The sequence below is a fragment of the Rhinolophus ferrumequinum genome, chromosome 3, assembly GCF_004115265.2.
Source record: "Rhinolophus ferrumequinum isolate MPI-CBG mRhiFer1 chromosome 3, mRhiFer1_v1.p, whole genome shotgun sequence".
Lineage (NCBI taxonomy): Eukaryota > Metazoa > Chordata > Mammalia > Chiroptera > Rhinolophidae > Rhinolophus > Rhinolophus ferrumequinum.
In genome coordinates, this window is record NC_046286.1 from 93,875,421 (window position 1) to 93,900,721 (window position 25,301).

Sequence of the window (25,301 nt, forward strand, 5' to 3'; positions counted from 1 at the left end):
GTAATGAATATTGGATATATTACTTTGTATTTTGCTGATTACAGTAAGACTGAGAGCATCTTTTTTTGTTTGTTGGCCACTTAAATTTCTGGCTTGTAGCCATTGTCCATTTATCTGTCGTATTGTTGTATAGGACTTCTTGATGAATTCTGGCTGGTGATGTTTGTGGATTATGTGAGTTGCAAATCATCTCCTAATATGAGTCTTTTTAATTTAATTATGGTTTCTTTGAAAAGAAGTTGTATGATTCATAAATGTGACTACACTAAATAAATACACTTTTATAGTATATGGATTTTGTGTTGTGTTTTAAAAAAATTATCTCCTATGCTCAGTTCATAAATTTACTCTGTTTTTCTAAAAGTCTTAAAACTTTGCTTTTCACGTTATGTCCTCAGTCTAACTAAAAATGATGGAAGTATGATATATGTTAGGAAATTCAAATTCTTATTTTCATATGGCTAGCTGATGGTCCCATTACCCCTAGTTGAAAATACATCCCCTCTATGCTGATTTCTTGTTCCACATTCCTCCCATGTCCAGCTTACATGCATGTGTGGGTGTGTCCCTGGGCTCTGTATTCTGTCTCGTTGATCTGTTTCTCATCCCTGCCCCATATTCCTGTCTTAATTATTAAGCCAGCACTGCTCTTCTTCAACATTGGCTTAGCTTTTCTTGACTCTTTGCACTGTCAAGTGATTTTTTTTTTGTCATTAGTTTGTCAACTTCCATGAAGAACTCTGTTGGGATTTTTATTAAAATTACATTTAATTTAATCATTAATTTTGACAGAATTTACATCTTTACAATATTGAGTCATCCCATCCATAAACATATATCTCTTCAATCAAGCCTTTTTAAAATATCCTAAAATAGTGTTTTACAATTTCTCCATCACATTCGTACATGTAACTTTTAAAAATTAATTTTTGATAGTAATTAGAATATGTTTTCTATTTTTTAATTGGTCATTATTGTCATCTAGGAATACTTTTGATTTTTATATGCTGATATTGTCTCCTACTAACTTTCTGAACTTTCCCATTTGTTCTAATAGTGGCCTATAGATGTTTTTTTGGGTTTCTATGCAGATAGTGGTATCTGAAAATGAGATTCTTTTTTTTTCTTCCTTTACAATTTTATCCCTTACGGTTTTTTCTTGTCTTATTGCTTTGGGTAAGCCCCGTCATACAATATGTATTAGATGCTGGCATCCTTATCTTCTTTCTGACATTAGCAAAAGTGCTTTAAATGTTTTACCATTAAGTATGATTATTGCTCTTGGATTTAGATAAACACTTTTCCCTATTTTCTAAGCTATTATTGTGAATGAATGTTGAATTTTATTGAATGTTTAATGCCTTTAAGAAAATTAGCATATGATTTCTCTCCTATTCATAATGTGGTAGATTACAGTAATATGAATGCTGATTTGAATCATACGTACATTACTGGAATAAACCCTCCCTGGTCATGGTGTTTTACATATTTATGCACTGATAAGTTTGATTTATTTGTAGTTTTTTAAAGAATGTTTTTCATGCATGTTCATAAGTGACAATAGTGTGTAATTTCTTTCTCTGTACTATGTTTATTCAGTTTTGGTATATGACTAGATTGCTATTTCACAAACTCTTCCAACATGAAATGTTTCAGAATACAATTATGACTTCATTTTTGTTTTCCTTTTCCTAACCAAATCTCTCTTTCTCTCACAATCCCTATGATAGCCTAGATATTTAAACCTCTGGTTTGATATCTGCAAGAAATTCTCAAATGCTCAGGGAGCTAGGTCAGTCGAAATAAACCACTCCCCCCATTTTCACTTGCCCCTAAAATCCCAAAACTGTGGGGTTTTTTACTACCAACTAAAGAAAAAATACCAACTGTTTTATACAGCATCACTCTCCCAGAAAAAAAGAAGAGTTCCCGGAACTGTAATTTGAATCTTTAAGAATGAAGAGTGAGGAAATAGAGACCGTTCCTCCATATTGAACTTCTATTTTAAAATTATTTTTTAGCAAATTAAAATCACCTAAGCTCTCCTCCTTCTTCAAAAGATGGAGTAAAATTTCCCGTTTCCTTCAACTCATCTTCTTTATTCAGTCTATCTATGTGGAGTCACTACCGTGTATAATGCCCTGGGCTGAGTCTAGCCATATAAAGATGAATGACACTGCTGAACAGCAGAGGCAGTAAAGCCATGTAATCAAGGAATGAACAAAATGCTTTGAGAACTCTGCGGAATATGCAGTTAATTTGTCTGAGAGGAATAGTGAAAGCTTCACAACTAACATGTATGTTAAGATAAAAAAATTATTTGAGCCATACTTTTTTTATCCTTTGAAATGTAATTTAGAAAGTGAATCATGGGATACATGTAACCATAAGTCAATGAAAAGTGGGGGCACTTTTCTTTTAGTGCATTTTTACATCACCAAAATGTCTTTAACTTCTGCACAATGGTAGAAATATTTTTACCTACAGGCTTTTTTCATGTGGACTTTTCAAGGCCAGTGCGAATGTATCGGTAAAATTAATGGAACATTTAGTGCTGTTAACCTCACTCGTTTTCTGTTCCCACATGCTCGTGTGCCTCTGTGGATGTAACGGGTTAAAATGCCAATTGTCCATGTTAGGTGGGTGGGAAAAGGAAGTGGTGGTTTAAGTCTATTGCAGACGGTAAGGGGAGAGGCCCCACTCCTGAATCTCATTCAGTGGGAGGCAGTAGAATCTTCAAGGTCAAAATACATTTTCTGACTTCAGGTTCACATCAGTGGTCCGAGACAATTTTGTATGTAATACATTCTGTAAAAGAGAACAGTGTTTACTTTCCCACCCAAAGAAGGGACTTGAGCTTAAGTTAAAAAAAAAAAAATATACACACACACACACACACACACACACACACACACATATATACACATATATATGTATATTATATATATATATATAATTTTTTTCATAGCCCTACTCAAAAAGAGGAAATATTTGGAATAATTACTCAGGGAAAAGGGAAAATACCCAAAACCTGAAGGTAGGATGACTCTGATTTTAGTTTTGAGTACAAAACACAATCTATGAGTCACTCCTTCCGGTTAATGCACATGTGAAGTTGTTCATTAGTTACAGTGATGCAGTGAGAAACTTAGTCCCACCCCATAGGCTGTAAGTAGAACACCAGTCCTGTTTCTGTCTTTATGGACTATCTTCAGAGGCTGATATAGCACATTCCATGGCTCCATCTGTGTGCCCAGAGTACATGGCATATTATTTTCTAATTAGTCTTCTTCCTGTATCTCCCACACTCCCTGTTACTCATCAAACTCCAGCCACAATGGCTTCCTTTCAATACCTCACACAAGAACACACCAAGCTCATTCTGTCCTGGACTCATAACAGATTTCTTAAAAATGACTTTCTCTTCCAACCTTCCCCCGACGCAAAGATCACCTCCTCGGAGAGCCTTCCTGATTGCTCCAATGCTGGTCCACCCACACCTAGCCTCAGTTGCTCTCTGTCACATAGCCTTTTTTATTTGCTTCATGTCACATACTAGTACCATGTCATATGATGTTGTTTTTGTTTGATTTTTCAGTAAAACCAATGCTTTATTATTTTTTTACATAAACATTTCTTGTTAAGTGATAATGTACTATGGTGTGTGAGTTTCTATTGTAATTTCATTTAGGGGTTTTTTTTTTCTTTTTTAGCAAAATGAGTTTTCAATATTTGATTTTATTATGTAAGGATACTTGACATGAGATCTACCCTCTTAACAAATTTTTAAGAGTATAGTACGTTATTGTTAACTTACGTACAATGTTGCGTAGCAGATCTCTAGACTTTATTCATTTTGTTTAACTGAAACATTATGTCCACTGATTATTAACTCCTCTGTCTCACCCTCCTTCCAGCCTCTGGTAACTACCCTCCATTCTACTCTCTGATTCTGTGAGTTTATTAGATTCCTCATGTAAGTGGAATCATACAGTGTTTGTCTTTCTGTGACTGGCTTACTTCATTTAGCATAATGTCCTCAATTTTCATCCATGTTATCACACATTGGAGAATTTCCTTCTTTTTTAAGGCTAACCAATAATTCATTGTAGGTATAGATCCCATTTTCTTTATCCACTCATGGACATTTAGATTGTCTCCACCTTTAGCTATGATGAATACTCTTGCAATGCCTATGGGCATGCTCGTATCTCTTCAGGATCCTGATTTCAACTTTTTTTATGGATAAATACCCAAACATGAGATTGCACCATCATATAGTAGTTCTATTTTTGATTTTTGGAAGACCCTCCACACTGCTTTCCATAGCAGCTGCACCATTGTGCTTTCCTACCAACAGTGCACAAGAGTTCCAGTTCCTCGCATCCTTGCCAACCAATATTTGTTGTGTTTTGTTTGATATTATGTTGTTTATTCAATTATTCACACTTACCACCTCCAATCAGAACATAAGTCCGTGTTCTTGATCCTGTAACCTCAGTGCTTATAAGAGTGCCTGACACAGGAGGCTTTCCATAATTACTATGTTGAATGGAGAGCAAACCAGGTGGTGGGCCAACTATATCAGGATGATAGCCTTGATGACAGGAAGACAAACAACATCCCATTGCTTCCTCCTCACTGTTCCTGATTTTAGTGTGTTTATCCTATTTTAGAAGAGTTACAAAGGAAAGCTGGCCAGGTAACTCAAACAAGCCTTCCATGGTAGGCAGGACCGTGGGGAAGACACCGTGAGGCAGAGTTTAGCCCTCATCTTTCTTCAGTTGATCAGGAAACAAACCTTTCAATAGATGTGTTTATAATAGAGTACAGCACTGAGGTTCAGAGCCCTGATACTAACCCCAGCTGTGTGGCCATTAATTATTAGCTGTGTGTCCTAAGGTAAGCCAGCTCCCTTTTATGAGCCATGATTTCCTCACCTTAAAATTAGGGGTTGGGACTAGAAGGTGTCTGAGCAACCTCCTGGCTCTGTGGTTCTTAAGTAATGACTCCCAATCATTCATTTATATGTGAGATTGACTTAGAGTCTGGTTGGGTCCCCTGGGACACTTCCTCTTACCAGCAAGTTCCCTCTGGAGATGAAATTAAAGCTCAAAGGGGAGCTTGATGAGCATAACATTTAGAGCACAGGGAGTTAAATATTGTCAAGGAGTATGTCTATTAAGCTGTGAGAAGTAACATGATGGATTCTGCGCAAAATTCTCCTGTGCTCAGAAAGAGGATGTATGTGGAGAGACCTGGACACAAAGCTTACATCCACGGCATTTATTCCATCCTCCAGTAATGGAAAACACTGGTCCAGAAATGTTGCTTCTTTGGAATGTTTTTATAGGAATATTCGGAAAGAATGTTTGAAATTGGGACTGTTCTGAAATCATGCATTGGGAAAAGAGCCTGTCAAAGTACAAGATAGACCAATGGATTTTAAAGTAATAGGGTGTATACAGTACACTGGTATGGTTTTAGACTCCAGCAAACCTCGAAGAAACCACCACTGTAGTTTCAATGTAATATCCAAGAAGGATACCCACACTTATCTGAAAGGCTGTTAAAATATTCCTTCCTTTTCCAATGACATATATGTGTGAAGCTGGATGTTTTCTTCTATATACTTCAACCAAAATAACTGATTGAATACAGAAGCAGATATGAGAATCCATCTGTGCTAAGGTAGACATTAGAGATTTGCAAAGATGTAAAAAAGAAAAAATATGCTACTCTTATCACCAACTTTTATTGGTTTCATGAAATCTAATTATTGTTTATAAAAAGTTATTTATATTAACATATAATTAGATTTCTTATTAAATGGATTGACCGATTTTTTTAAAATTGTTGTAATTTCTAATCTAGGAAATATCAATAGATATAATTCACGTAAAGAACCCTTAAGAGTGTAAATAGATTCTAACACCAGAAGTTTGAGAACCACTGCGTTGGAGTGAGGAGCATCGCATGACAGACTGTACTTCTGCACAGCGTTTATGGTCAGCATTGTGGTGTCTCACCTTCAAATAGGAAAGGACAAATGAAGATCCCTGGATACTTGGGGAGAGCCCCTAACAGGAATGACAGATGCCAAAATGATCAAACAGAAAAGGGAGCTCTGCAGAAAGCAAGGAAAGGAAAGAAAAGTCCAAAATAATAACAACAACAACATCCTTTGAGATAAGAAAAGATTTTACACCTATAAAGTAAAAACAGAAACATCCAAAGAGGTTATTAAAAAAGAACAACACTTTGAAATTAAAAATCAGATTAAAAATGAAAAAATATCAATAGGGATGGAAAATAAAGTTGAAATCTCCCAGAAAACAGAATGATAAACGAGATGAGGGGAAATAGGAGAAGAAGAAGAAGAAAAATTAGAATGTCAGACCAGGAGATCTAAAATGTAATAATAGGAGCTTCAAAGAGAGAAAGAAGAGAAAATGGCAGGGGTGGGGTGGGGGGAGGAAATATCAAAAACATAATTTAGGGACAAGGTTCCTTAGCTTTTTGGTCCCAAGATCTATACATGCTTAAAAATTACAAAAGACCCAAAAAGCTTTTTTTGTGTATGGTTTATGATGTTTTGTTTACTGTGATATAAATTAAAACTGAGAAATTGTTAAAATATCAATTTACTCAGTAATAATAATAAATCCACACATTTTTAGAAAAATAATTTTACTATTCTCACTAACAGTTCTGGTGTGTTAGAATTGTTTTGTGTTTTTACAAATCTCTTTACTGTCTGACTTACTAGAAGACAGCTGGATGCTCATATCTGCTTCTGCTTTCCATCTAGTACGATATCACAGGTCATGTAGCTTCTAGAAAAGTCCACTGTATTCTCATGAGAGATGAGAGTGTAGTGTCTAAGTATTTTTATGAAAATAGCAGCCTTCTGGATCTCCCAAATGGGTATGAGGAACCCAGGGGTCACTTTGAGAACTGATGTTCAAGAAAATTTCCCAAATGTTCTAATTGGTTCCATGCATGAAACCACCCACCCCAAAGGCACCCATCACAGAATTTCAGAACTATGTTAACAAAGAGAAAACTCGAAAAGCTTCCAGAATAGAAAAACGGGTCACACGGAACCTGGATCAGAATGATATTATTCTCAACACACTGGAATTCATGAGGCAAAATAGTTTCCTGAATGCTCAGAAAAAATGACTTCCAACCAAGAATTCTGTATCCACTCACATTATCAGCCAAGAGTGAAGGGAGAACATTTTGAAATAAGAACAGTCTCAGGAAATACTGCCTATTACTCCTACTCAGAAAGCAGCTGGGTGTTGTAATTGCCCCAAGGAGGAAACCATAGCTAAGAAACAAGGCTTCTGACGCAGAAGCTACTGTAGGTGAAGGGCATTGTCAGGGTGGAGAACCCAGCAGGCCTGGCGGGCAACCTGTCCAGGTGGGAGCAGAAGGACAGACAGCTGAGGGAGGGAGGACACCTGGAAAGAATACAACCAACAGATTATCTGACGGTTGAACACAGTGACACGAGAGTTATACTGCTGGCATAAAGTCTGAGGATAAATTAGTAGTGTATACTTTGATACAAAGCAAAAAGAAAAGAATTTTAATTCCAGGGAAAACATGGTTGTGCAAGAAAGGAAATGTAATTACGGTATACAGCAAGGCTCAGCTGAGAATAATATTTACATAGTTCTAAAAATGTAAGCTCTGACTTGAATCACATTTCATAACAGAACTCATTGAGAAGATGGGAGGAGGGCAGGTTTGGGGAAATTCAAAAGGAAATAATGTCTAAAACTGAAAGATAATGAAAATGCAGTATCAACATGTTTAGAAACACGGATACATACAGCAGAAACAGCTAGAGTTGAAAATGCTTCCAGAGAATGGCCATCAAGTGTAGGGAACAATGCAGGAAACTGCTTGTTTTTATCATAATTACTATAGAACTATTTAACTTTTTTAATGAAATATGTAATGCACAGTTAATTAAAACAAACACTTAACATAGTAAAATAAATATTTTTATGCAACTTGTATGGAGTGCAATTTGGAAACTTACACTGAGAATGCCTTTGTTTGACCCAGCAACTCCATTTATAGACTTTAATCCAACAGCATGAAATGAGTTAATTATAGTGTATCCACACAATGAATTCTAATGAAAGTTACTTAAAATAATGAACCATTAAAAAAATAATATAGATTTACATCTGAGAAAAGATATTTCCACCCTTAGCGTGTCTTTCCTGCTTAGAATTTTATATTTGTTCGTGTTATTTTTTTTAATTGAATGTCTGACCTTTCCGATGGATTCCAAGCTCCAAGAGACCAGGGACTGCATTTCATGTTGCTCACTGATGCATTTGCTCTTATGCCTTGCACAGTACCTGGTACCTAGACCGCTATTTGATGAATGAATGAGTGTGTGTGAGCACCTGTGCAACAAGTGACAAACATCTAGAAGACTTAAGTGGTAGTCAGGGCTTATCTCTGGGTGGGAGAGTTAGAGATCAGACCTGTGTTTACATTTCTACTCCAGCATGATCTTGGGCACGTCCCTTAGAGATAAGGAAAATAGGTCCTCAGTTTCCAATTGAATACAATTCCTTATCAAGGCCAAATCAATGTTTAAACTTCTAAGTTATATACGAGGTCCTCAACCATAAGACTACAATCTAACCTTTTCTTTTACCTTTTTATTAGTGAACTTCTGCAAGATTTGGAAAACTGTGAAAATGACCCTGCGGCCATAGCAGAATGTTTTGTGTCCAAGGTAAGCAGAAGTCATTTCTGTGGGCCCACCAAGACCGATACAGAGTGCAAACTGTTTTCATTTGAAAGTTAAAATGATGTGTCTGTTCCATGTGGGGTGAAATGAGCCACTACTCTCTCTCACTCTGGTTTTGTTTATTTGTTTTTGTTTTTGTTTTACCAGCAAGGAAAAAAAATACTGTTGCTATCCCCAGTAAGTTAGGAAATGCTAACTGTTAACTGAATAGCTGTCCTGGAAATGTACAGTGACCGACTGATGTTACTCATCTTTCCCAGAAGAAACTTGAACTTGGCGGGGAAGGAGAGTTCAGAATAGAAGAATGTTAGAAAAACAAATACATATAAAATACCACTATACCAGTGACAAAAATCTGTTCGAATATAAATGTTTTCTATATAATATATACAGCACTAACCTCGGTTATATAATTATCATTTGGGGGATAAAGAGAAGCCGAATTAATCTCTTAAACACCTTAAAAATGCATCGTCATTTGCTTCTGTTTTTCTTAAGCTGCACTGATGGTTTAGAAAAATACAAGGAAAGGATCTGACTTTTAAAGCTTAAATAACAGTTGGTTCGTACTCTGTACCCACATAGGAAACGGCGTTCTGAAACATACAAGGCAACCCTTTATAGCATTACTTTCTTGACATACTGCCTACTATATGTAGAATCCTATCTTAAGTTTCTCTGAAAAATTCAACAGCTTTTGTTTGGAAAGCCTCTAGCAGAAATTGTTTTGAAGCAAAACTTCGTGTGATTTCAGCAGTTGTGGTTTCACACATAACAAAGGTTTAAGCAAAGGTCATGCCAGGGCTTTGGGATCAACCGAGAATTAGGAACCTCATTTGGAAATCGGGAGTCCAGTGGGAACTTGGAGACGTCCTCCCAGCCCAGCTCCAGAACTTGTTCCATGGGGTCATTTGTGATGCCGTAGATCCAGGCAATGGTTTTGAATCCAAACGTAACACTCTGGGTTTTACTGAAGTGTGAGTCCTTCAATGCAGTTAAAGGCATTGTACATAAAACACGCCTGGCTTTGTGGGTGGGTGTGGGTGCGTATGTGTGTGTTGACTTGTAAAATGTTTGTGCACACATGCTTACACATCCAACTCTTTTCACAAGTTGCCTGTGTCATCATTAATTATCCTAAAAGGTAGGAATTTGAAAGAAAGAAGGAAAATGAAAGTGGGAGGAATGGGTAAAAAGATATGCCGAGGATATCAAAGAAGATATGTTAAAATAACCACAGCACATGAACAACATAGAGGCATTTGGAAGCGTTTGGGCTTTTACTGGTAACTGTAATCACAAGTTGATTAAAGACGGTCCAGCATATGTTTAGCTCTGGCTTAATTATTCACATAAAAGTTTGTTTATGTGCCATGCTGCCAACTCCCAAATCTTATTTTTCATTGTAATATTGCCAAGTTTAATTAGAAGACTGACTGCAGCACTCCACACTTTCACATGTAAGCAAGGGAATGGTGAGGGACTGCTTGGTTCTGGCACAACCTGCTTTTCATTCAGCACCCTGAAATTTAGAAGATGTTACGTTTTCTGAAACACAACCAGCTGCTCCACTCTGGGGAGGAATGGAAAATTGCTTTAATTGAGAGACCATTAAAGAAAGAAGTAAAGCTGGCGGTTAACTTCTGCTTTTATCTGAATCCCTGGGGCTTACACAGAGATTCATCTTTGACCTTGCTTTGTGGTATGTGTAGGTTACAGAAATCCTTGCCGACAAAAGGAGAATACACTGCAGACTTCTTACCTACTGCCCAAAAAGGAAGAACAAGGAGTACAGAGGCCATTCTCTTGAGGGACAGAGATAAAAGGTCCCTCCTGGGGAGGCCAAAGAGTCTCCCATCTGAGCATTTGTCTGCTCTTAGGATGCTAGAAACACCTTGGAACAGGCTTCCCTGTTTCCTGCCATTACCGCCACTCTCATGTCCGTCCCTCATCTTGACTGTCAGCTGGGCTGACCGTGGGCAACATTTAGCAGGGAGATAAGTCTGTTTCAGAGACCCACCCTCCTTGATGCATGGCCTGCCTCCCCACTGGTGCCTCTCTCCCTTCAGTGCCCGACGTGAACACACAAGAGCACATGCATGTGCGCGCGCACACACACGACCCACTTACTGGAAGTATCTCCAAGTAAGTGCTGATATGCAATATTCATCTCACTGGAGTGACTTGAGATCAAGGTTACCGTATCCGTGTGCTATTTACATATTAAGCCTTTCTCATAGCATCCAGTGAAAGTTTCTCAGGAATCAATGTGTGTGGGGCTGGGGTGGGGGAGGGAGGGATCCTGTAGCAGAAGAAGCCCTCAAATCATATGGATTTTTCAGTCTGGTTGTTCATTCAATAAACATTTGAGTGCCATATGTGCTCAATTGGCCAGCCCTGATTATCTTATATTTTTGATCTTTCATAATCAAATGTCTCATTTCTACATCCTCTCTAATTGCAATTTGAGAGATTTGAGTAACCAGAAGGAAATACCTATTTTTGTGTAATTTTTCTATCATTGCCTTCTTTTTCCCTAAATAATTCTGAAAAGAAAGGATTTGGGGGTGCATGTATTATAAGTAACAGGCACTAAGGGTTAACCAAGAGTTATAGACTTTTGTGTAAAACTATTGTTTAAATTGTCCACAGATCTTACAAATCTAAGATCATACATGCACTTGATTCTATGTTAAGAATATACAGCTGATTTAAATCAAAACCCTCTAATTTAAGATAGGAATGGAGCCGTGATGTCACAAAATGCACAGAAATTCAATTGCACGGAAGTCTTGAGGCTTTATTAGGAACAAGTCTATGCAGGTCAAATATATGATATAATGTAGACTTATTTTCCCTGAGACTATTGTTTTTAAGTTTGGTATTTGAAATGATCCCAAACTTCTCAAAATTTAAGGAAAGTCAGCCTGATGTTGCTCAATCCCAGGTTGAGGGTAGCAGGAAACAGGAAAGAAGAAGCAAGAAACTGAGGGTGTGTGAGCAAATGCAGAGAAAAGCTCCAGCCTGACAGTGACTTATTGGAAGACCTTGGGCAAATCCCTTTGCTTCTCTTGTCCATGGACCCAGGGCTGGATCCTCCAGTGCTTTCGGGAGCCAAACAGGTGGACAGAGTGCATGAATGGGCCCAGGTGGAGGCTGGAGCCATCTAGGTATTTGCCTGGTCTCCTGGGGACATAAGTGTCATGTGAACCCGTGGGCTCAGGGCCAGCAGATCTAGTGCTTTTTCAGGAGAAGCCAGGAATCGAGATATTTTTATCTTCTAATTTTTAGAAGTTGGCAACTAATTTCGATTTTTTTTTTTTTACAGTATTCTGCTTGAAAATCTGGCAGCTTACTAAATTGGCAAAGCCATAGAGAAACAGGCACTCCCATAATTAGGGGAAAACAAAATGGCACAGACCCTGTGGAGGGGAGTTTGACTATATGTAGCAAAATCACACCTGAATTCATGCTTTAATCCAGCAATTTTACTTCTAGACATCTACTCCAAAGATATAGTGACAAAAATTCAGTAAGTAAGTGTGATGCTATTCTTTGCGATAATAGTATCTCAATAGTATACACACACACGGTGCCAAAAAACAATAACAAAAGATGAATACAAGTCATGTGTATACATTTTTTTGGCACCCTAGATATATATATATATATTTAGAAATACACAATATATAGAAATAGCCCAAATATCCATAAGCAAGGAGCTACTTGAATAAACCATATCGTGTTTTCCCAAAAATAAGACCTAGCCGGACAGTCAGCTCTGATGCGTCTTTTGGAGCAAAAAATTAATATAAGATGTGGTCTTATATTATAGTAAAATAAGACCCAGTATTACATTATATTATATTATATTATATTATATTATATTATATTATATTATATATTACATTATATTATATATTATGTTATATTATATTATATTATACCTGGTCTTAAATTATAGTAAAATAAGACCAGGTCTTATATTAATTTTTTGCTCCAAAAGACGCATTAGAGCTGATTGTCCGGGTAGGTCTTATTTTCAGGAAAACACAGTAGTATTAGGTTGGTGTAAAAGTAATTGCGGTTTTTGCAATGTTTTTTAACCTTTTAAACCACAGTTATGTTTGCACCAACCTAATATATTCATATAATAGAGTATTATGAAGCAGAAAAAGCAAATAAAGAATAAATAAATAGTACTAGGAGGGAGGGACTGGGCAGGGCAGGAGGAGTGAATAAAAGTGTGTATAGCACTGTGATTCTCAAAGTGGAGTCCGTGTACCAGCAGGATCTAGGAACTTGTTGGAATGCAAATTCTAGGGCCCCACCCCAGATCTACTAAATCAGAAACTCTGGGGGTGCAATGCAGTAATCTGTGTTTTAACAAGCCTTCCAGATAATTCTGAAACAACTCAAGTTTGCAAATCACTGGTATAGGTTTTTTTTATTTACCTAGGAATGAGGGGGATTTAAATGTATGTGTTTTTTAAAAAAATGATAAACTGTAAGATTAGAACTGGTTCCTGATACAGGAGGGAAGGAGTAGACTAGAATGGAAAGAAATGGAAGCTAGACTTTTTTGAATATGCATTACCTTGTAGAGTTGACTTTGCAACCATGTACATATTTTACAAAATTATGAAACAAAATTAAAGTTTGAAAATAGCAGTCTTCAAAAATGGAAAGCAAAATGAAACAATGAGACTAATTATGTATCTGGTTTGTGCCATAACCAAACAGAGGAAAGTCCAACTGATTAAAAAATATGCTATGGACAAAATTCAGCAAATACATCTTTAACTGTTTTCTGTAACTATATCAGATATCATATGTGTTGGTGTTGTTATCCTGAAATTATTGAGTGTGTTGTGGGATGAAGCAGATGCGTATTTATGTTAGCGTCATTGAGAACTGAAATTGGTAGGAGAAAGAAAATACAGAGTAAGAATGAGGCTAATTCAAAACGCTATAGTTGTGAATCTGAAGTGCAAGTATCAATATGAACTAAGGGATGCATTTTATCTTTAAAAAACACCATTTTCCTAACCCCATCCACTAAAAAGGCCTAGAAATAATAATAATTAACCTAGTAGCAGGAGCACCCCTTATAATCAGATTCCAAATACTACTTCCTGCTGAAAGGAACCAGGGCTCTGTGAAGAAAGGAGTGTGGGAAGGAAATGTATAGGACGGTCTGGAATATCCTGTGACCCTGAAACAAGGAAGCTCCCCGGTGGCTGTAGGGCAGGTCACGAATACCCAAGAAGAGGCTCCGATGGCCAAGAATGAGATAATTTGAGCAAAGATAATTAACTCAAAATACATTATGTTTATATTCATGAATTTGCAGTGATATTTAAAAAGCCAACCAGTGAATTCTTTTGAAAATGAAGGAGGAGAATCTAGCATTTTTCTGTCTTTCCCATCCAAACCACAAGCTGCAGGGTAGCAAATAGTTCCTATAAGGAAATTGCTTGTTTTGGAAAAATTCTGACTAATAATTGAAGAAGGAATAGTAGAGTTAGACATATCACCATTTTGATGAATTTATAGATTTAGGCAGTAATTACCAATGGTTATCAACATCACAAAAAGAGAAACAACACACATGATATGCCTCCTGATGGCAATACAATACAACCTATGATGTATTCGTGCCAAAGTATGGAAACTACATCTGATCAAGCCCCTATTAAAACACAAGGAGCTCGGGGACAGAGGAGCATATTAAAGGAAGTCATGGAGATGTAACCAGCAGAATTGAAACTGGGAAAATGTGCAGGACAAACCATCTGGTTTCTTCAACAACTGAGTTGCAAGGGGGAGAAACATAGAAGGGGAACTTATAGATTAGAAGACAATGAAGAGATATCAACCAGTGGCTGTGTGTGCTCATTATTTGGGGTCCAAATCAAACAGGGAAACTATGATAAAAAGAGAAAAGGAAACTAAGAAGATAGAAAATATGCATAGTGACTGATGAACTTTCATGATATTATGGAGTTATTTAAATATGATGATGGCATTGAGGTGACGCTTCCTTTTGAAAGTCATTATTTAGAGATATATACTAAAATATTTACAAGTGAAATGATATGACGTCTCGAATTTGCTTCAGAGTCATGGATGAGGCAGGGGAAGAGGTAGCCACAGACACAGAATGAATAATATTGAGGTTGGGAGATGGATACTTGGGATTCATTGTACCACCCTCTCTACTTTTATGTATGCTTGAAACTTTCTGTAACAAAAAAATTTTAATCTAATCCTACTTGAGTTTAACAGAAAAGACTCTAAGAAGAAATGCCTTTTACCCAGAAAAAAAGTAAAGGGTTAAGTTTCCAAAACATAAATTAAAAGGCACTATCTGGGAGCCACATGTGACTCCAGCATGAAGTGGTTTAAAAAGTAAAAGGATGTCCAACGTTAGAGAGAGAAGAATGTGAAACACACCAAAACAGTCTGTGGCTCTTCTTCAAAATGTCATTTCATTTTAGTTTACAAGAGCTAGTCTTTCATTGGCCTTGAGATGATCATTCTGACTGAGAGTTTTACAATCAAAATTTTAAAAACCCAGCTTCTGCCACCTCACCTAGTCATCTGCATATTTTTTCCTGTGGTAGTCTAGGGAGACATTGTCAAGGACTTTGAAATTGACCAAAGAGATTACTGAGTGCCTCCAATAAAAAGCCTTCCGTAGCTTCAAATTTTCCCTTCTAAATTATAAGGCTGAGTGGGGTCTCTGCGCCTTTCATTGTCTTCAAACTTGTTTACTACAACTCTGTAAATTATAGATAACTGACAGCAACATCCAGTAAATGATCTTGACCACAGACAAGCAAATGAATACAGCTCCGTGGAGAGACAGTTAGTTTCCTTACCCACCCCTCTCTCTAGAAAAAGCCAGTTTTGTTTCATTTAGAAATTCACGTTAACATTCCCCGTTGACCTAAGTGTGATACTCTTATTTCTTCTTGGATCTAGCTGTAATACCTGACTGCTTCCCTCATTAATTAAGAGGTTAAATAAAATTCTTGACAGTGTTCATGTTATATTTGCACGGAGGTCATCATTTTACCTTTTTGAACAATTATCCTTTAAGAGCAATAAGTATTCATTGAATATTTCCCAGTATTTGCTCATATGATTAGATGTGTGAAAGATGAAGAGATACTGGGGAACCGGGGATACGATTATAGCAAAAGGCAAGAACCCCACATTGGTTAGTCAAACATTTACTGCATTTGAGGCATTGCTACCAGGCTAGATGCATACAGACCAGTAGACTTGCATCCTGCTCTCAAATAATTTTCAACTTAGTAAAAGAGATGCGGTTTCAGTTGTGCAACAAATATTACATACCAGATGAACACATATGGTGCTTACCTACATGAACTCACAACCTAGAGTGGGAGACACACAGATGACACAGAAAAGGTCACTATCATTTGGGAAACACTACAAGAGAGGTGAGTATTGGATGTTGTGAAACCCAGAGTAGGGGCAGTTGGCTCAGCCCAATGGCTCAGGGAAGGCTCCTGGGAGGAAATAAAGCCAAAATTCAATGTCAAAGGATGTAGAGTGGCTCTCCAGTGAAAAAGGTGGGGAAGAGGGACAGTGGGCAGAGATAACTGCATGCCCAGGGGCTTGGAAAAATATAGCAGCTTTCTCATGCCCTGAACATACTTCCAACATGATAGTTAAATTATCTACATATATTTCTCTGTCACAATACAGATACACCGGAGGAAACCTTATTTTCCTCCTCTTCCTATTTACCTTCAGATTCTCCTCAATCCTTCAGATTGAGCATCTTCAGCGGATGCTCAATAAGTGTTTATTGAACTCAAATGAGTTCAAATGCATACCGATGCTAGGTCTAAAACAAGGTAGATAAAAAGGCACAGACGATTGCCACAGGGGCTCGGGAGACAGGCCCATGGTATTAGAGAAACAAATTTAAAGGTATGAATGCTGGGTTTTTTATTGTTTTGACACGAATGTTGATGCCTCTGCTTTTTGGCCTGTAAAAGTCTCTTTTGTTTCCTTGCAGAGTGAAGAATTCCACATTTACACCCAGTATTGCACCAACTATCCGAGGTACGCATTGCTAGTAAGGTGCAGGAGTATGTTTGTTCGCTTTCGTGTTGTGTCAGGTCAGCCCAGTATATGTTGGTGTGAGGCATTATGTGCCTTTCACTGTGCTGAGTACTGTGGGAAAACTGGAAAACATGTTGAGAACGGCTTACCGGGGTGTCTGGATGTTGGTCCATTCAGGCTTGGGGTTCCTATCAGAGACAGCGTAGGGGGAACTCATGAGAGATCTTGAAAACAATTGCTAGGTGTCCTTCAATGGAAAACTAAGTTGAACCAATGTGGTTGGCTAGCAGTCTTGTCTATTAACCCTTTTGTACGTGTGCCATTATTTAAAAATATGAAAAGCATTGTTAATGAGTGTATATAATCTAGCTGGAGAGAAAATACGTTATTTTTGCTGTATAAGTTCTATGAACTATATAAGGTTTATGGAGAAAAGAAAGCTCATGATACGCTTCGGTGAGAAGAGAGGACTCACGGTCTCACCTGGATTGTTGCCTCAGTGTTGCTTATATTGGGAGCACCCCTGGATGATGTATTGACATTTCAGGAAGGGAGTCGGGCTAAGACCGTGAGTGACACTGTTGGAATTTCTTTTCTGTGCAGAAGACATTTATCGAGCACTTATTGATTCCTTACCACTGTGTAAAAGGCTATAAATACAAAATGTTACTGAATTTAACTTTCATAGCAATCCAGAAATATTGAGGGATGAAAGAAAAGCACAATCGCCCTCATAGAGCCAGGCATGTAATAGGATCTCAGCCCCCAGTTCCCCGTCACCCCCTTGCCCCATCCCCACTGTGTGGATGAAGTCATGAGGTGCTAATAGGTTTACTGAGTTTACAAGGGTTATGACATAGCTGATGGGTGGCCCCACTAGGATTCCCCAACCTCAGACCTCATGCTACGACAGCCTTGTTAGGTTTCTGAAGCGTTGCGATACCCGCCCCCACCCACTCCAGCCCTCCCCCATCACCCCCCCATCCCCTGTGCCTTCTTCCTGTCAGTTTTCCCACATGAGTTGTTATCCCAGGGACTTGAGTTGTTATCCCTGGGACCAGCCAGGAAGATGAGAGCCAGGGAGATTTTACGTGCTCTGTAGCCATTCTCAGTAGAGATGTGTCCCTGAGGTTCAGGTGGGTGGTGGGCTCCACCTCGCAGAGAAGCCAGGAGGCTGAGCCCCTCGTGCTGCTGCAGTAAGGAAGAACAAATGGGTCCCCTGCTTGGAGTGGCCCCAGGACGCCAGTGCAGCTTAACAGGCATAATGCCAGAGGCTCAGACTTCCCTGTGGTAAGATACTTTTCATTAGAGGATTTTAGTCTCCTCCTCTAGCTATTGGTCAGGATACCGGATTGTGGTGATTTGTTTGGTTAGTGGCCAAGCAAAAACAAAACCAAACCTACATGCAGATGACTACATTTATTACCATATGCCTCTGGGTGGAGACCTGCCCACAGTTTACAGTTTCACTTAAGCAATGTTCTCTCCTAAAGTTTCTACGTCTGTGCTGAGGATATCAGGGAATTGTAGGATGCCCCATCTCAATCCACGGTCCTTAAGCTGAAAACCAGCACTGTACCACACCCCCATGCAAAGAAATTCCAGGATCAACCGCCGTCTCCTGAGGGAAAGGAAAAGCCACGCACACTCTGAAGAATCAATGAAGTTCTGGACCCAGTGATCAGGCTCCAAGGCACTAAGGATCTTCTTGGGAGATTATATCTGTATGAATTTCATTACAAACACATCATGTGAAGAAAGAACTTCTGAATTTGCAATTTTGGAAGTTTATATTATGATTTTTCTGACTTAGTAATAAAGAAGAGAATAAAATAAAGACAGCTTTTTATAGACAGAGGGTGTAAAAATAATGTATACACATTTTAAGAAAGGAAAAAACTATTAAAATTGTAATACTCAATATATACCAATAACAAAAAATGAATCCAAGTCACGTGTGACTTCTGCAATTGCAAGAGGTGCACAAAGTGGTTACCATCAGCATCCAGACACTTCTGATGATGGTGAACTACTGCTTGAGCAACGCTGACCAACGTGTCCACTTGGATACATATTTTTGGCGCCCCCGTCACTAAGCTTCTTTCTTCAGGTCAAGGGAAAGGCAAAGTCATACGCACAAGCCTGTGGTTCGTGGAGCACAGTTCGAAGCTTGGTGTAGGTTGGTAGGAAATAGGAACCACCTCTTAGGAATCATACCCTTTGTCTTCTAGCGGTTTATATTCTTTTGAGGGTCAAAACCCTACTGAATGCAGTAGTGGGCTAGCAAATCAATAAATACAAATTAATGTAGTATGAACTCAGTAATATGTCATAGAAGCAAAAGATGCATCGTGAGATGAAGGAGTAGTTAAGTCCCAGCGAGGGGAATTAAGGAGATCTTCCTGGAGGAAGTGTTTTGTTTTATTTTTATTTTGAGTCTGACTTGAAGAAGGAAAGAAATGTGTTAGCAGAGAGATGCTCAGAAGGCATTCTCAGTGAAGCAGGCACATCTAGTTCTCACCCAACTGTGTGGTTTTCATATTTATAGGCAATTTTTTCATCTTATCCCCTTGTCTCCAATCAGTTTGCTGTCTAAGGCCTGAGGTTTCCTTTCCCCTGTCCTAACAAGCCAAGGATGCCAGGTGTTTCAGCCCATCTGACAATTTTCCTTCCCCCTTTGGACCCAGGCTGGTGATAGTAAATGTCACTGGCACATCTTGACAGATGTCCACCTTCTTCACACCAGGCCCGCCCCAGTGATTTCACTGTGAAGAGACACAAGGCCCACATCTGTCCCCCAGGGAGGGGTCCAGACCCAGTCAGGTCATTGTCCTTGGATGTCACCCTGTGCCCTGAACGTGGAGTAGTTCAGTGTGCTCAGGACTGTGGCAAGTTCTGGTTCTTTGGCAAGAGGTCCAGCCTCCACGTGGCCAAAAGCTACTGAGCAACTGGTACGACTCTAAAACCTTACACAAGGTCCTTGGTTACATGATGGAAGAAAGTTCTGAAATCTCAATGTAGGGGGGACATAAACCTGTTTGAATAGATCATCCTCAAAGCAGATGGGCTCAAAGGGGTTTCTAATAGCTTAATTAGAAGCTATTGAAACCTCCTTTCAAGGAGTTTTATTTTGTTGTTTGGCTCTGATTTTCTAAATTAATCCTGAAAACATATTACTCACTTGGGGAGAAATTACTTCCACCTGCTTCCTTCTAAGTTATGAGACCATAAGATTTTAATTTATGTGTGTGTGACTACACAAGCCCACTAGCTTGCTTTATTTATAAGCTATGAGCATTATTTCAACCATTCCCCTCGGATGCTTGGGGGCCGTACTTGCTACCTTTGGGGGAGCTGGGATGGAGAAGGGATTCTGACCTGCTTTTCTAATACACTCAGTGAGACATGTGCCTTGAGGAGCAAGGTTATCTAACTGTGTCAGGAGCTGTCTTTCGAATGAGCAGAGCCACTTGGCGGAAGAAAGAGGAATCTGTTCAAAGATGCTCAAAGGGAAGTTGACCTGTGGGACAAGGTCTCCAAAAACCTGCACGTAATGTCCTGCAGTTTGTGCATTATACAATGACGACCAGCAGAAGGGGTGACAATGCCCAGCACGGGGCTAGATCTACTGGGAAGAAAGAGCTCCTTTTTCTTATTACAAAGAAAAAGAAAGCCTCACTGAGGCTTCACTGAGAATGCCTCCTTGCAGTCTAACCTGTGGAAACTGAATACAGATGTGTAGTTTGAACACTTTACAAAGACACCCAGACAGGGTGCAATGGGGGGATAACAGCCAACAGAAATCCCCTTTGCCAAGCTATGTGTCCGTGTGCTGCCATCACTGTCAGAGTGTCTTTTTCTAATTCACCCACCAGAGACAGACACACTGTCTCTGCCTTGCCCAGCGGCCTTTTAGTTTGGCTATAGCTCTGTTGCTTCCTTACCTGTTTTAGGGCATTGCATGAATATTGTCATTTAAAACTTGAGTACCCATGTTCAGCATTACTATTGAGATAAAAATATTTATTCTTCTTGCAGATCAGTGGCTGTGCTAACAGAGTGCATGAGGAACAAGACGCTGGCCAAATTCTTCAGGGAACGTCAGGAAACTTTGAAGCACTCACTGCCCCTGGGGTCCTATCTCTTGAAACCAGTTCAGCGGATTCTCAAGTATCACCTCCTTTTGCATGTAAGTTTCTGCCTGTGCTTGAGTTCTTTCCAGGGAACGGGGATTTTGTGTGTATATATTAAGGGGGGAGAAAAGAGCCGAAAAGGCTGGAGACATATGGAAACGTTTTCCATACTCGTACTTTGCAACTGACTAATCTGCTTTGAGGAATTAGAGATATTTATATTCTAGGCCTGCAGCCCCATTGACAGCAGCCAAGTAAAAAGATTCATTTTAGCTCTGATTCTGACAGTGCTCAGAGTACCTCGCTCTGGGCAGTGACCATTTCAGGCAGGGAGCTATCATGTTAATGAAAAACAGGTTTTTTATGTTTTATTTTATTTCCATGGGCCCAGATTCAGTAGGCAGTTGGGAGGGAGAGCGATTTGTCATAGATCGGCTTTCGTCTGAGCAAAGAGAAGGGGCTGAAAGGGGAGAAGACAGGTGAGCAACGTGATGAGTGATCTCGGAGCTGGGCTTAGCATCACTTCAGGATATCTTTTCTTTATATCATGTCCCGTTATTTGGAGAAAATTCAAAGAGGCTTTAGAAACAAAGGTAGACGTAGCACTCACATTCTCATTTTTTATCATCTAAGGAAGATGATAAAACTGGGAAAAAGTTTTGTTGGAAGTTATCTTCATTCTGTAGGTAGGACTGGATTGCCCATGCTGCATGAGAAAGACAGTGGTTAGGAGCTGGGCTCTGGAGCACGACTGCCTGGGTTCAAATCCTATAAGTGGCCCATGTTCAATATGGCTCACAGGCAGTCAATAAAATTAAGCTATTATTTTTACTTTATTATCCTACTTTAAAATCTTAAAGAGATTTTATCCAGAGCTCCTTTCCATATCAGCATGCCTACAGTTTATATGTATCTCTTTTTAAATGATTCCAGATTTCTAACTTGGATAATCATTCCAGGATTGCTCAGTTCACACACATTTAAAATTTTAAGAATTCTTATGGTCCAACTTTACCAGAAATTTCTCAGCTTTGTCTTTTCGCCGGGGTGGCTCATCTTTGGAGAATCTTGTGTCCTATGAAGCCGTATCAGAGATGTTTCTTTGTTCAATTGATATTAATGATCTCTTAGATTAGTGGGGTTAATTTGCTAAATCAGTGTCCAAATAACTCTTAAGTAAAACTTGTCTCAGGGTAGATCTCTGCTGGAATTCTGCGAATATGACATCTAAGACCAGTGTGTCCCAATAATTTCTAAGACAGTAAGGTGGTCATCAATCCAAAGAAAAGTCTAAGATCTTACCTATAAGCATGTCAGATACAAGTGAAGAGCCTTACAAAAAGTTAATTGATTGGAAAATCAGCCCTCATTCTCAAAATTAAGAGTGTCTTAGTCAGTGCTGGCTTTATAACACAGTACCACAGACTTCCTGGCTTAAGCAAAAAAATGGATTTCTCGGTTTCTGGAAGCCCAAGATCAGGGTGTCAGCATGGCTGAGTTCTGTTGAGAGTCTTCTTCTGAGTTGCAGAGACTGACATCTCCTTGTTTCCTCACATGCTGTAGAGAAGCCAGAGAGCTCTCTGGGGTCCTTTTATCAGGGCACTCATCCCATACAGGCTCCACCATCATGACCTAATCACCCCCAAAGACCAGCATCATATGGGTTAGGATTTCAACATATGAATTTTGGGTGAGACACAAACATTCAGTCTATAACAGCTGGTCGTGAAGGAAAAGGGGAAGAACAGTGGTTAATCAAAAACGAACTTCTGGTTGCCTTTGAAGTATTTTTGCTTTTATAGTTTAGAGTGTTCCTTCTGTGTCATTCACGTCACTTCAAAGTGGTGTAGCCATCCATGAAGATCCCTACAAGAATACACTCTGTCCTTCTGAGTCTGATTGTTGATGAACAGGATGGACTCTCAGACTCGAAGAAGGAAAAAAAAAATTTTTTTTTAACCTGGCTGTTGATCTGTCCTTACCTGGCAGTTGTTAGTTTGGTGGTACAGTTTTGTAAGGTCTTTCTAACAGCTGAGTCTGAGCATAAAATGAAAACGTCAATTCCTTTTCAGTTTCTAGATAGTTGGAAAACTTGAGTACTCAGTAAAAGATTTATAAAGTATGGCTATAAAAGAATAAAGCTGATCTGCATAAGTTATACCGTAAGATTTCATCTCCATCCTTTAACTTAATGAACATGCATGATAAATGTCGTGGAAATGGTCTAATTGACTACACTAGCTTCTTACTGTCTTACACATTTATAAAGATTTACTGTTGTTTTGGTTTTAAGAAGATACAGCTTCAATTTAATAAGCATTTATTGACCACCTGGCTCTCTGGTAGGCACTTGTAAGAAAATAAAGGTTTAAAGGAACTATGCAATAATCCCTGTCCTTACATTCTTAAGGATTCTAGGGACATGTGCTGGAAAGAATTAGAACAGAGATCGTGTCCCTTTCTCGTCTCCCCAGTGCTAGGCTAAGTGTCTGATGACCATCAGAAAGTGAGGAGTAGAACCAGGACAGCTTCCTCAAGCCTCGGAAGGATGCTCTTTAGCAAACTTGATTTGGGCTTTAAAACCTTGACTACATGGAAATACACTTGCTATAGAAGTATTTTTTTAAAGATTATGTCCACTATATGTTTAGTCTGTTGTGTATTAGTCTTGTGAGAGACATTTTACTTCCTCTAGGAGGAAAAAAATAGTTGTTTTCTATATTTTAAGAGTGGGAATTATATTACAAGGCCGTCAGGCAGCTCAGAACTCTCCAACTCTAATATCAACTGTCATATCTCTTATGATCCTATCATATCTCTGTGAGACTTAATGGCCTGTGTACATGTTTTGTTTTATCCTCCCTGTCGTGAAATTCCAATCTACTTCTATTTTACCTAGCTCCGTTTTTACTCCTATCTCACCATTCTGTAACAGGTATTCCTGGTGAGTTATCTCAAAACCTTAAGGAATGATGTATAAATAATTAAGCAAAAATAGAATGAGGAACTAATCATAGATATATTATTTGTTTCAATGATTAAATGAGGGGGAAAAATGAAAATAACCAGTTTTTTGTTTTTTGGTTTTTTTTTTTAAGGAAATAGAAAATCACCTTGATGAGGACACAGAAGGCTATGATGTGGTGCTGGATGCTATAGACACAATGCAGCGGGTAGCCTGGCACATCAATGACATGAAGCGGAAACATGAACACGCAGTCCGGTTACAGGTGAGCCCTCAAGGTGGCGGTGACTGGCGGTGCTGCAGGTGTGGAGACTTATCATTTTCTAAATCAAGCATTAAGGCTGCTCAAGTACTGCACTTCATTGATCGTCCTCCCTGAAGAAAGCTCAGAACACCGATTGTGCCGATCGTTGTTTAACGTGGTATTTAAGAGAAAGTTACATGGTAACTTTTTAGCTAATAGTTTGCTAATAGCCTCTTCAATGACCCAAGTTAAAAATTGGAGCCTCTGGTGGCCTTCTCTTATGTTAATTAAAATAAGTAATTCTTGTTGAAAGCAACTTTCCCTAAGTTGTTTAAAGGGTCTTTAACTTCTATTCGTCTCTCACTAGTTCGTGAGGTGGTGGATGTGTGGCAGTGGGGCAGGGGATACAGAGAAAGGAGAGCTAAGTCTGGAACCAGGCCCTTCGCAGCTACACATAGGACAAGACATCACCACTTCCTTTTAGATTCCTCATTTTTAAAATAAGACAGACAAGGGTTTTGCTACGGTCCCTTCCAGCACCACTATTTTGAGCCCTAAATCCCTGAAAACTTTGGATAGATGCTAAGCCGATGGTCATGTCATGGGCACCTCAGAAGATAAACTACTTAAAAACAAAAGATCATGTTTGCCCAGAGGGAAGTCCCAGGCTCCGGGGTGTCCATGGAGTGAGTTACAAAATCCCAGAGTGATTTCATGTTATGCAGAGAGCCTATACCCAATTCAGGAAAAAAGAACATTATTTGGCCCACAAATCCAAACAAAACTCTTGGTTTCATCGATAGGCAGCCAGGTATGGTGGATGCAATTGACTATCAGAAATCAAAGGAAGGCAACCTTCTCATCTTCCAGGCCATGCTTGTTTTTTGTAGCAGTAAGAAAAGGTTTGATGTTTCATCATTCAGATGTTTTGTGGACATAATGTCAACCATAATGTCTACTGTATTTTCAGAAATGCCTAAATGACTGGTTTTTCATGCCTTAATGAATTTGTTTGGCATTCTGAAGACATTGTTAAAGCAGGCTCTGGCTCAGATTTATCTTCATTTCTAT

General features: G+C 38.8%; 1 protein-coding gene across 8 annotated transcripts in view; it reads left to right on the forward strand.

Annotated features, from left to right (window-relative positions):
- The window catches only part of PLEKHG1 (pleckstrin homology and RhoGEF domain containing G1), a 211,471-nt gene that overhangs the window by 159,833 nt on the left and 26,337 nt on the right, over positions 1-25,301 (forward strand). For all 8 annotated transcript variants that reach the window (XM_033103025.1, XM_033103026.1, XM_033103024.1 and 5 more), the window contains 4 exons: positions 8,701-8,770; positions 16,842-16,888; positions 20,927-21,077; positions 24,120-24,251. In XM_033103025.1, coding sequence (XP_032958916.1) covers positions 8,701-8,770; positions 16,842-16,888; positions 20,927-21,077; positions 24,120-24,251 — 400 coding nt within the window. The remainder of the gene's footprint in view (positions 1-8,700; positions 8,771-16,841; positions 16,889-20,926; positions 21,078-24,119; positions 24,252-25,301) is intronic.